Below are 12,626 nucleotides of genomic sequence, written 5' to 3' on the forward strand. Positions count from 1 at the left end.
CATTCCTGGGACTGTGGGCCTTGGCTCCCCATTTGGCAGTTGTGGCTTCCCACAGCCTCCTCTTCTGCTAGACCCCTGGAGCTTGGGAGGGTTACGGAGGGCCAAGAGCGGTGCCAGTGGAGATCATACTGTATGAGAGGCTGCATATTGCCCGGTGCACACAAACTTGCAGTGGGGAGGGGTGCCAGATAGGTTGGGCTCGCGTGGAGTTGAGTTTGAGCTGCAAGTGGGGAGGGGAAGAGGGGCATGCAGGTTTGTGACTGGCTGAAGTCGGGAATATTCAGATTATGTGAACGCGAGCTCGTGTGTGTGATGGCGTGTGTACACAGGAGGCTGTTTCTGGGTACAGTGGGCCTGTGGCTGCGCATGTTGCTGGGTGGGTCTGGCTTGTCCCGAGGCACTGGGCATGTATCTGCATCACCTGAGAGGAGGGGTGAGCGTGAGCAAGCAGAGCCAGTGCTGCCCGCCTGCCACATGCCTGGGCCTGGGCCTGGGCCAGCCAGGCCCCCCCTCTGGTGGGGGCAGGGCTAGCGGGAGGCCTGTTCTAGGACAGGTGTCTCCAGTTCCTGGAACTGCTTCCTTGTCTGTAGCTTTCCCTGTACCGCCAACTGGGCACCTGAGAGAGGGGACGAGGCCATGGGTCCTTCAGAGGGGAGCTTCCAGGCCAGCCGGGGGTGGGTCTCACAAGCATTTGTGTGCAAGTTGCTCACACCAGGCCTGAGTGCAGAGTCAGCCTGCCCTTCCCTTCCTCAAAGGGCCTCTGTCCAGCTGTATTTCCTCCCCAGGAACGGGGACTGGGGAGGGGCATGCGGGAAGAAGCACTCTCTCTCTGAGCCTCTCTCTGCTATGCCTGAACTTCCACCACTGTTCACTTGCCATCATCCCCAGAAAGTCCTGTTGAGCGCCTGAAACTACAGGGCACTGGAAACCACCTCTGAGGGAGGTATGAGAGCCGGCACCACTCTCCCTCGGTGGTGTGGGTGGCTGAGGCCCACAAAAGGGGTGGCATCCGGTGTAAGAAAGCAGCAAGTTTGGGGCTGGGCCTGGTGCTGGGCCCCTGGGCCCCCTCTAGCATCCCGTGATAAAATGGTCCTCTTTGAGGCGGGGGAGTGCAAGGGAGGAGGATGACTGGGTCCTGGCCTCGCCCACCAGGCTGCTTCTGCTCCTGCAGGTGATCGAGGAGTTCTACAACCAGACGTGGATCCACCGCTATGGGGAGCGCATCCTGCCCACCACACTGACCACACTCTGGTCCCTCTCTGTGGCCATCTTCTCCGTGGGGGGCATGATTGGCTCCTTCTCTGTGGGCCTTTTCGTTAACCGTTTTGGCCGGTGAGCAGAAGGGGTCCTGGCCCTGCCCAGGGAGTGGGAGGTGGGGGGCCTTCCCTGGCTGTCCTAGGGTCTACCTATGACCCAGCCCCTGGGGCCTCCGGGGGGTCCAGGGACCTGCCTGACCTGTGACCTCCTCCCCGTCCTGCCCCCCAGGCGGAATTCAATGCTGATGATGAACCTGCTGACCTTTGTGTCCGCTGTGCTCATGGGCTTCTCAAAACTGGGCAAGTCCTTTGAGATGCTGATCCTGGGTCGCTTCGTCATTGGTGTATACTGCGGCCTGACCACTGGCTTTGTGCCCATGTACGTGGGGGAGGTGTCCCCCACGGACCTTCGCGGGGCCCTGGGTACCCTGCACCAGCTGGGCATCGTCATCGGCATCCTCATCGCCCAGGTAAGCCCCCACCCACGGCTCCAGTGCCTCAGGTGTGTGTCCAGATTCAACTCCTCACCTGGCCTTCCACAGCCCTGCAAAGGGCAGCCTCGTAGACACATCCTAGGTGCAGGTCCCAAGAACACCACCGCTCACCATTCTCCCGGGGCCCCCCGGTGGGAGAGCAAGTCCAGATGCCTTGACCCTTCTCATCCCAGCCCACTCAGCCTCGCGTCCTTTCTTCTCACTGTGGGGATCCAACCACAGGGCAGCCCACTGGTTCCTCAACATGCCGACTGTCTCACACCTCCACGCCTTGATGCCTGTATACATATATATATGCACTGCCCTCTCGAGGCTCTCCCTGCCCCATCCCTAAATCGTCCTGTGGCAAAGTAGCAGCCCCCATCCCCCTGCCAGACATGTCTGTAGCCCTGCCATCTATCCCCCACTAATGCCGTGAGGCAGGTCCTACTTCCCCCTTGTCACAGATGAGGAAACTGAGGTTCAGAGAAGTTAAGCCTCACGTTAGTGGCAGAGCTGGACTGAGGACTAGAGCCCTCTCTCTCCAAAGCAGCAGCTGCCACAAAGCAGGCGAAGAAGGTCCCTGGGTGGCTTGGGGCCGCGAGTGGGCCCAGGGCAAGGTGCTCACAGCTGCTGCTCTGGCCCTGCCGCCCCCAGGTGTTTGGCCTGGACTCCATCATGGGCAACCAGGAGCTGTGGCCCCTGCTGCTGAGCGTCATCTTCATCCCAGCCCTGCTGCAGTGCATTCTGCTGCCCTTCTGCCCTGAGAGCCCCCGCTTCCTGCTCATCAACCGCAACGAGGAGAACCGGGCCAAGAGCGGTACGGCGGGCCCTGCCCCTCCCCGCCCCCGGCCCCGGCCTCCTCCCTGCTCTGAGCCACCCCCGCCTTCCCTCCGGCCCCCCCAGTGCTGAAGAAGCTGCGCGGGACCTCGGATGTGACCCGCGACCTGCAGGAGATGAAGGAGGAGGGCCGGCAGATGATGCGGGAGAGGAAGGTCACCATCCTGGAGCTGTTCCGCTCGGCCGCCTACCGTCAGCCCATCCTCATTGCCGTGGTGCTGCAGCTGTCCCAGCAGCTGTCTGGCATCAATGCTGTGAGTGCCCTCACCCACCCTTTCCTGCGGCCCCAGCCAAACCCTGCAGTCAAGTGTGTGCTGTGGACAGGTCCCACCCTTAAAACAACAGACGAGCCCCTGCCAGAGGAGCAGCTGTCCTTTAGAACCAGAACCCACGAGGGCACTGGTGCAGTGTCCCCTTCATTCTTTACTGACCGTGTGTCCTGCCCCCACTGCGACAGAGGCCGGGGAAGAGCCACCGCACCTGGCTGAGCTCCGCGACTTCTGTGTCCCGTAGGTTTTCTATTACTCCACAAGCATCTTCGAGAAGGCGGGGGTGCAGCAGCCTGTGTATGCCACCATCGGCTCCGGCATCGTCAACACAGCCTTCACTGTCGTGTCGGTGAGTCTTTTGCATCGTTGCCCACAGCCAGTCGGCATCTGGGGTCCAGCTTGGGGCCTCAGGGCCTCATGACCAAACAACAGCCTTTACTGTGAGCCAGGCACGCATCACGGGCTCCCTAAGTGCTCTCTCATTTCATCTTGGACAACTCGTCAAGTTCATTACTCTATCAAACAGCTGATGACACTGACGCTCAGAGAAGTGCAATGGCTGGCCCAAGGCCACAGCCAGAATGCTCAGCTGTCTGGCTCTCGGGGTCCAGCTCTCATTCCCTCAGATCCTATGTAGTCCCCGAGCTGAGCCCCAGGGAGGAGGCGTCCATCTCTGCAGTGCCACGTGGCTTTCCCAGCACTGGGGGCCACCCTCCTGGAGGAAGGGGTATGTTCAGAGAGGCACCAGGCAGGCTGCACTGACATCCTCTCTGCCCACAGCTGTTTGTGGTGGAACGAGCTGGCCGGCGGACCCTGCACCTCATAGGCCTGGCCGGTATGGCAGGCTGTGCAGTGCTCATGACCATCGCGCTGGCGCTGCTGGTGAGTTGCCTCGCTCTGGGGGCGAGGCGGCAGGTGGGGGGAGCTCACGTGGGCATCAGACCCCACAGTGCCTATCTCAGCCCCAGGCTGGCAAGCAGCACTGGAGGCCAGGTGTGTGTGGGGGAGGGCTGCCCTCGCCCTGGTTCTGCACTCCTCCCAATCCCGGGCGTGGGCCTGACCTTCTGCCTCTTTAGGCTGGCTCCTTCCATCCCACTCCCATCCTGTCTTCAAACGGCTCCTCGCTGCTTGGTGCTTTCTCACCACCGCACCTCTAGCCCCAGACTTCAAGTTCCCTCTCCCCAGGAGCTACTTTGCCCGATACTAAATTTTTCAAAGTCTTCCTCTGCATCTTCAATTCATCTTCAGAACAGCCCTAGAAAAGTAATGTCCTCCTCACCACAGAGGCGTGGAAACATGCCTCATCTCACTCAGTCCTCACGACACACAGGTGTAGTTCAGTCAATATTCCCATTTCTCAGGTGAGGAAACCTCCCCCAGTGAGGTTAGTAATGTAGCAGATAAAGGACGAAGCCAGGAATCAACCTCAGGTCTGCTGGCCCCAAGCCCGTGACTGTAATCTCTGTGATAATCCTGTCCCAGGCACTTCACACACAACACTTGATTGTCCAACATCTGGGCAAGGAAAGCACCAGTACACTCATTTTACAGCCGAACCAAGGCTTGGAGAGTGTGGTGATGGCCGAGAGGCCTGGCAATACCGTAGGCAGTGAGCAGCGGATCTGGGATCTGGAGCAAAGCCAATATAACTTTTCTACTGCAGCCTCCTCGAGAATGATTATACGTAAAACCACATGCCTGCTCTGTGCCAGTCCTGAGTAGGGCACCTTACAAGCCTTCTAACACCCACCCCCAGGAATGTTCTTCCACATCCTCCTACTGTAAGCAGACTGCTCCACAGCCAGAGCCAGGGGACCTCAGGGACCTCTTCTTAGCACCTTCCATATGCAACTACATGACCATTCTGGGAGGGCAGACCATGCAGGACTTAAACTGTTTTGTTCAGATGAGGAATCCAAGACCCGGCACAGGGTACCTAAGTCACACGGCAAATCCAGGATCAACCCTGGCCTCCTGCTTTCCAGCCTAGAGCTCTTAGGCCTGCCTTGGGCTGCCTTTGCAGTTTGTTTCTTCTGAGGATCCAGCACGGCCCAATCTAACTTTCCTCCCGTCTCTCGTCCTCAACAGGAGCAGCTGCCCTGGATGTCCTACCTGAGCATCGTGGCCATCTTTGGCTTCGTGGCCTTCTTCGAAGTGGGCCCTGGCCCCATCCCATGGTTCATTGTGGCTGAACTCTTCAGCCAGGGCCCTCGCCCAGCTGCCATTGCTGTCGCTGGCTTCTCCAACTGGACCTCAAATTTCATTGTGGGCATGTGCTTCCAGTATGTGGAGGTGAGAACTCCCAGAGTCCCCACACTCAGCATTTCTCTCCTGCATGCAGGACCCCATAGCACTGTGCAAAATGCTGTCCCTGCCGTTCTTACGGGAATCATGCTGGGGAGGAAACAGGCTCAGAAGCCCAAGTCACACAGGGTTCTTTCCTTATCTTTGAATTTTCTGTTCTGCCCTGCCATGGGAACCTGCTCCTATCACGTGCCAGGTGCCACAGAGTCTAATATTAACATCCCAATGCTCCTGGGTTGTCGGTGGGTGTTCCCTTTTTCAGATCAAAGGCCCAGAGGTAAAGTGACTTATCCAAGGTCCTACGGCCCGATGTAGGGTCAGGTCTCCAACCAAGTGTTTCTGTGTATCTTTCAGCAACTGTGTGGTCCCTATGTCTTCATCATCTTCACCGTGCTCCTGGTTTTGTTCTTCATCTTTACCTACTTCAAAGTTCCCGAGACGAAAGGCAGGACCTTCGATGAGATTGCTTCCGGCTTCCGGCAGGGGGGAGCGAGCCAAAGTGACAAGACACCCGAGGAGCTGTTCCACCCCCTGGGAGCTGATTCACAAGTGTGAGGTGCCCCACACCACCAGCCCGGTCTGCTCCCAGCAGCCCAAGGATCTCTCGGAGCACAGGCAGCTGGATGAGACTTTCAAACTGACAAGATCTCAGCAGAGCTGGGCCTGGGGCTCTTTTCTTCAGCCAGTAGTGATGTCCAGAAGAATATTCAGGACTTTTAATGGCTCCAGGATTTTAACAAAAGACTGTTGCTCAGATCTATTCAGACAAGCAACAGGTTTTATAATTTTTTTATTACTGATTTTGTTATTATTTTTTTATCAGCCAGAGTCTCCTTTATCCACATCCCTGGCTTCACCCTGAATGGCTCAGTGCCTGAGGGTGGGGACCAAGCCCTGCCTAGACACTTGCCTTCTTTGCCAAGCTAATCTGTAGGGCCGGACCTATGACCCAAGGACACACTAATTGAACTACGAACCATGAGTCTTCTACCCCAAGAGGTGGCTCTGGCCACTCCTTCTGTGGGCCTGGGTCTCCCCACCTAGGGATCAGGCTCCAGGATCAGGCTCCATTAGGATTCGCCCATTCCTGTCTCTTCCTACCCAACCACTCAAATTAATCTTCTCTTGCCTGAGACCAGTTGGGAGCACTGGAGTACAGCGAGGAGAGGGGAAGGGCCAGACTGGGCTGCCAGGTGCTAGTCTCCTTTGCACTGAGGGCCAGACGGTCACCAAGAGAGGAGGGCCATGGGAAACTGAGAACTCACTATTCAAGAAGACGTGATCCTGCCCTGCTGTGTATAGTTGGAAGATATTTATATATATTTTTTGGTTGTCAATATTAAATACAGACACTAAGTTATAGTATATCTGGACAAACCAACTTGTAAATACACCACCTTACTCTGTAACTTACCTAAGCAGATATAAATGGCTGGTTTTTAGAAACATCGTTCTGAAATGCATATGGGTTGAGGGTAGGCAGATTTGGATGGGAATGGGAAAGAAGCAACTATTAGAGCGGCGCCAGACTTTTTGACTCCAAGATTCAGTCACTTCCAAGCACCTTTGATCAACACCCTCTACTGCTTAAAAATCTGTTTGATCTCTATTACCTAGAGAAAAATCTAAAAATCTTGGCATTCGAGGCATTCCCATTTTCCTTCACGTATGATAGCCGGTATTCAAAAAAATGATAGCTATGTGCTGACCCTGATGCTCAGGCCTTGATATGCATTATCTTGAATGTGAGGTAGGTACTATCTCTGTACATTTGACAGGCTCAAAGAGGTTAATGTGCCTGAAGTCTCAGCAAATATGCTAAAACCCCTGCTTTTAACAATTATACTGCAGGAATTCCCTGGCGGTCCAGTGGTTAGGATTCGGCGCTTTCACTGTGGTGGCCCAGGTTCAGTCCCTGGTCAGGGAACTAAGATCCCGCAAGCCGCGTGGCCAAAAAAAAAAAAAAATTATACTGCACACCCCCCACCCCCTACCCCACTCCTCCCCCCAAACCCCCAGCCCCTCCAAAGCAAAATGAACCATGTTCACTGCGTGGGCAGAGTGAGCTTGTCAAGCTGCCTTCTCCCGTCTATTTAATTCAGAATGCCCCCTCTGATCCAGCTTATAGGCTACTGCACACTCCCTAAAGACTTCTAACCCCCTTCTCCCAATCCCTGAATTTCAAGAGTACTTCATTTGTTCCTTTCCTGTGGCACTGTATCTTTATCACATGTCTTTTATCACCACCTTTATCACAAGTTCCTATTTCCCCCACTAGTCTCAATTTCATGGGAAGAAGTCAACTTGGTTCATCTGGGTCTTCAGTACTAAATACAGTGCTTGGCACAGAGCAGGCACTCAGAAAACGGTTGAAATAAAAGCACCAAGGATATTTGTCCCTAGAGGCTCAGCTGACAAAATCGGGGGGTGGGGTGGATATGCCTGTCGAACCTTCATAACTGCACACAGGTTAAACTATAAAATCTGCTTGCCATGAAGCGGGGTTGTACGGAGAGGGTGAGAAGGGAAAACGGGTACATCGTAATTGGCAGCACCTGTGTATTATCATTAGGTACAGAGAATCTGACGAGTTAGCCATCCCCATCTCACAAATCAGGAGTGAGGCTCACAGAAGGGTTGTGCCTTGCCTGAGCCTGGGGGCAGGGTGGTTAACCTATGAAGGGCGGGGACCAGGTGCGATGGAGGAGGCCTTACCACATGGCCCCAGCAGGCTTCTGTTGAAAGGAGTTAGCTCTTGCTTCGCAGGGGCCCCGGGAGGGGTAATGCAAAGAGGAGTCAGGGGCCCCGGATGCCAGGTGCGCACTCAGGGCTCTTAAAATCCTATGGTGGCACCCTGGTTGCTGTTCCCACCGGATGGAAGGAAACGGACTAGGGGTGGGGTTGGGGCGGAAGGAGCACGCTAGAAGCGTGAGCTTAAGGATGCAAAGCAGTGGCACCCGAGGCCCCAAAGCGGGGCGGAGCCCGGAAGCATCCCGGCCCCAGCCCAGCCCAGCCCAGGGCTCCACACCCTGGTCTGAAAATGCCCGAGAACCCACTCCCGGGTTCCCGCCCCTCACAGGGCTTGCAGCAACGTGCCGTGGGCCACCATTTCCCCAACTGCTAGGTGCACGCAGGCGCCGGAAGACCCGGCCCACCCCCGCCTGGGCCCACAATGCTCCGGGAAGCACAGCTTCCGGTCCCTTGACGCCTTTTCTCTAGGGACTGCAGTCCATCGCGGGTGTAGAAGATTTGGGGCCGGGGCGATCTTCCATCTCTCCCAGACCGTAACAGCGGTGCTCTAGGGCCCCCTCAGCAGTCGCGCACCCACCTGGCTAGCCTCCTTTGCCGACTGGCGGGGGAGGCGGGGCTACGCGGTTTCTCCACCAATCAGAACCGCAGTGTTGGGCTGGTGAGGGGCGGGCCCCAGGCTCCCACCAATCACAGCCTGTCTGCCCTGGGCGGCGGTCCAGGAGCCTCTGAGGGACGCTAAGCATGTCTGTCTTCTGGGAAGTGAGTTTGCTCCAGGAGCTGGCGACCGTGGCTGGGTTAGCGCTTTCATCCTGGGGAACGTAGCTCACCTGGGACACCTTATCGCGCATAAGGTGACGCCTACGGTTTGTGACGAAAAGGGGTAAACAGGTAACGGGGCTGCTCCCAGACTCCCTTCTTTTCCAGTGCTTAGCTCACTGACAGTTTTGTGAGATCCTTTGCATATCGTGGGCTCACAAGTTTCCTCTCCCTGGAAACCTGCATCAGGTTCCCCCGCTGGACACCACACTGTCCTGTATTTCCTCCATCAAAGCCCTCTCCACACTGTACAGTTGACTGTTATTCCACCAGTGGGGAGGCAACTGCTAAGTCATTCCTTTGTCGCCAGTTCCCACCACAGACTGAGTGAATTTAGACCTAAAGAAGTTCCACGATCTGAGCTCTTCCACTGCAGTTTTAGGGAGAAAATCCAACAATTCAGAAAGTGTTCTTAATAATGGGGAGAGAATATTCATTATCTTCTGTGAAAACTACATTTTAATGCCCTCTTTCTCATTCTATGATTTTTATTTCTTAAGTCGCCTACAAATCTGACCCCTTCTGTCCACTTCAATTGCTGACCCTAGTTCAGACCACTCATCATCTCTCTGGGGATCACTACAGCACCTCCTCACTGTTCTCTCTGCTTCCTGTCTCTTTCCCCTCATTCTCCACACTGCAATCTTGGTGATCTTTCTAAAAGGCAAGTCTAGTCATGTTTCTCTTCTACTTAGACATGGGTTTCCTGGGTCCCCATTTCCCTCAGGATAATGTCCAGCTTTCTTAGCCTGGAAATTCAAGGCCATTTGCAATCAGTTTCTAGCTCTCAGATGCAGCCTCCCCTCTCACACCTGCCCCCCATCCCACCGCAACCATCCTCCAGGCATTGATCACCCTGTCCTCTGACCCCCACATACTCCTTCCCCTGTGGGTCTTTGGGGTTCTCTCCACACAGGCTGTTCTCCCAACTACTCTTGTGTTCCACCAGGTGACCATACCCCATCACAGCCCAAGGAGTTGGCTGAGGAAGCTCCTACCTGGAAGCTGGCTCACCTGTTTCTTGGGACATTGCTGCCAACTAGTGGCTGTTATGTGAATGTTTAGGTCAGGGCTGGTTTTAACCTCAACCTTTCATGGGTTCAGAGAGAATTGACTGCTTTGGCGATAACTCTTCACTGGGACTATTACAATAAATCCATTTGGTAATCCCATCCCCAGCACCCCAGAATGACTTCCGAAAGCAGTGTCTGAGCACATTACTCTACAGCTTAATGCTCCCCACCGTCTCATGGTAAAGTCCAAATTCCATAACCAAGCAGTCAAGATCTTTCACATTTGGGTCCTTGGAGACCTTATCTCCTAAAATGCTCCATTAACACTCTAAGATCCAGCTAAGCTGATGTACTCAGTGTTCCCTGGACAGCTCCTCACCTAACTATCTAATCTTAAAACTTTTTGTTCAATCTCCTTCTTTCTCCAGGTCTGCCTTTGGTCTCTCCATAAGGCTGTTTGATCTCAAAAATGACCAAATTAACACTTTCTCTATGAAGCATTTGTTCATTCCTTCAACTGTTACTTAACTGAACACACACTCTTCACCAAGCTTTCTCCTCAGCTGTGTGGTGTCTTGAAAAGAACATGGTTTCTAGAGTCAGACAGAGCTGACTTCAGATCGAGGCTCTGCTACTTAGCTGAATAACCATGGGTAAGTCAGTTCACCTTTCTGATCTTCAATTTCCTCATCTGTTGTGATATTAAGATGAAATAAGATAATGTGTGTGTGATGCATGTGTCATTTAGAGTTCCTCCATATTCCCCCTTTCACTCCCTTCATAAAGTCTGGTACTCACCCCCCAGGTTTCTGTGAATTCCCAGGGATCTCTTCCCTTCTCAAGGTCATCTCTGGCTCTGATGGTCGGCATCTCCTAAACCACCTGGTGCAGGGTCCCAGTGCAAGCTCTTTCCTGTCATGGAACCCATATCTTTTAATTAGTTTCACTTCATTCATTTATTGAGCACCTGCTGGGTGCCAGGCATTGTTCTAGGGCTGGGGATACAGCAGCAAACAAAACAAAGATTTGCCTTCATGGAGCTTACATTCTGGTGGGGAAAATCCAGCAATCAACAATCAACAAATAAAGTATCCGATGGTGATTTGTGTTATGGGGAAGAAAAGGCAAACCAAAGAATAGAAGATGATGGATGTGAGGGTGGGGTGGGTGGCTTGATTTTAGATGAGATAATTTGAAGGTCTCCCTGAGGGAGTGATATTTGAACAAATGTGAATGAAGTAAGGGAGCAAATCATACACATAATCTGGGGGAAAGGCTTTCTAAGCCAAGAGAACAGCAAGTACAAAGGTACAAAGCCAGGACCATGTCTGGTGTGTTGAAGGAAGGACAAGCAAGGAGGCCAGGATGGCTGGACCAGGGCGACAGGGAGATGAGGGCAGAGAGGTGGCAGGATGCTAGATCATGTAGGGCCTCATATATCACATGAGGACTCTGGGTTTTGTTTTGGGTTATTTTTTTAATGTAAGAAGAAACTTCCCAGTTTTGATATTTTGTTTGTGTTCATTATAATATGCAGTTATGCTCAGCAGGTTAGTTATCATAGAGTTAGTGAGCAAATCCACCCTCCTGTGACATACTTTGCAACTTGGAGGGGACCTATATTGCAACACATACAGTTTTCTATAATGAAAATATAGTTGTAAGGGGAAAACAACCCATGGAAGATAATTATGAAAACAAACCTCTGACTCACAGAAATTTCATTGCCTTTCCCAGTAACGAGTCTTGGAAATTTCTACTGCTCTGCAAGATAGAAATAAGTATAAAGAATAAGTACTAAGTTTCACGGCAGCACACTTGTGGCGGGAATCGGGAGGAGCAGGAGACAGCAAGGACAGGCCCAGGGAAACAAAGAAATGGAGCAGCCTGTGCAAAAAGGAAAGGAAAACTGCCTTTTGGGAGGGGGCGAAGGCCACCAGCCGGCAGGAAATAATAGACGGGGACAGGCTCGCCAACTTGCCCCTAATTTCTGATGGGCCATACCCAATAGGCAGGTCAAAGATGGGATGGGTGGAGATGGAGATTATATGGAAATGTTCATGAAGAGATGAGCGAAATCAGGAGAAAACTTAGGGAGATGCAGTTGAGGAATTGTCTACATATCCTTATGGGGGAGCTCTCTAATCACCATGACCATCATGATGAATTTTGCCTTATGCATTGACTCCTGCTATTTTCCATGAGATTAATACTGTGATTCCCACTGTTGTTCTCTTTTTTCTTGCATTTTCCTGATACGCCTTTTCTGATCCATTTGCTCTGAACCTTATGTAATTTCCATGTCAGGTGGGTTCTGTGTTGTTACCAGCTTCTAACTGGAGATTGCCTTGGCACCCAATCTAAGTTTCTGTCAACAGTAGAGTTTCACCCATTTGCATGGAAAATGTGAAGTTAATAAAGCAATTAAAAAGCAAAAAAAAAAAAAAAAACACAAAAAACCCCCAAACAAGAATAAGTATAAATTTAACCTAAACTTTATAAAACCTGGGAAGTAGATATTCTCTCTCCTCCCTCCTTTCTTTCTAAGCAGAGGGTACAAGATCTATTGGTGTTTTGAACTTTCAAAAGCACTTGTGTCAACAGGCTTCAATCAGAGTTTCTCAGAAAGTACCATTGATACTCGTGGCCTAGGGTTTAAAAGCTAATTTTAAACGAGAAAACTCAAAGTACTGGGGGCCTATAATTTATTTCCTTAAACCCTACTGCAGACTGCGGTGTAATTATGGCGTGTCTTAGTTCCCCCGCCTCCACCCCAGCCTGTTGACCCCCCACCTTGACGTCTGGTTCCCAGTGGTAAACCCTCAAAGAAGCTGAGGGTAGAGGTTAGAAGTGTGGGCTCTGGGGTCATATTGCCCAGGCAAGAATACCCATCACTTTTTGTTT

At 52.7% G+C, this 12,626-nt stretch overlaps 1 protein-coding gene and 1 pseudogene across 1 annotated transcript in view; both read left to right on the top strand.

The window, feature by feature from the left end:
* SLC2A1 (solute carrier family 2 member 1) overlaps window positions 1-6,555 on the top strand; it is a 28,744-nt gene extending 22,189 nt beyond the window's left edge. The window contains exons 3-10 of the mRNA XM_007453005.1: window positions 1,172-1,332; window positions 1,486-1,726; window positions 2,387-2,549; window positions 2,636-2,823; window positions 3,083-3,187; window positions 3,619-3,720; window positions 4,927-5,130; window positions 5,497-6,555. Of these exons, the coding sequence (XP_007453067.1) occupies window positions 1,172-1,332; window positions 1,486-1,726; window positions 2,387-2,549; window positions 2,636-2,823; window positions 3,083-3,187; window positions 3,619-3,720; window positions 4,927-5,130; window positions 5,497-5,697 (1,365 nt within the window). The 3' untranslated portion in view covers window positions 5,698-6,555. The remainder of the gene's footprint in view (window positions 1-1,171; window positions 1,333-1,485; window positions 1,727-2,386; window positions 2,550-2,635; window positions 2,824-3,082; window positions 3,188-3,618; window positions 3,721-4,926; window positions 5,131-5,496) is intronic.
* Window positions 6,556-11,596: 5,041 nt separating this feature from the next.
* LOC103085502 (protein BEX3 pseudogene) lies at window positions 11,597-11,907 on the top strand (annotated as a pseudogene).
* The last annotated feature ends 719 nt before the right edge of the window (window positions 11,908-12,626 follow it).

The sequence above is a fragment of the Lipotes vexillifer genome, unplaced genomic scaffold (assembly GCF_000442215.2).
Source record: "Lipotes vexillifer unplaced genomic scaffold, Lipotes_vexillifer_v1.1 scaffold683, whole genome shotgun sequence".
In the NCBI taxonomy this organism is placed as follows: domain Eukaryota; kingdom Metazoa; phylum Chordata; class Mammalia; order Artiodactyla; family Lipotidae; genus Lipotes; species Lipotes vexillifer.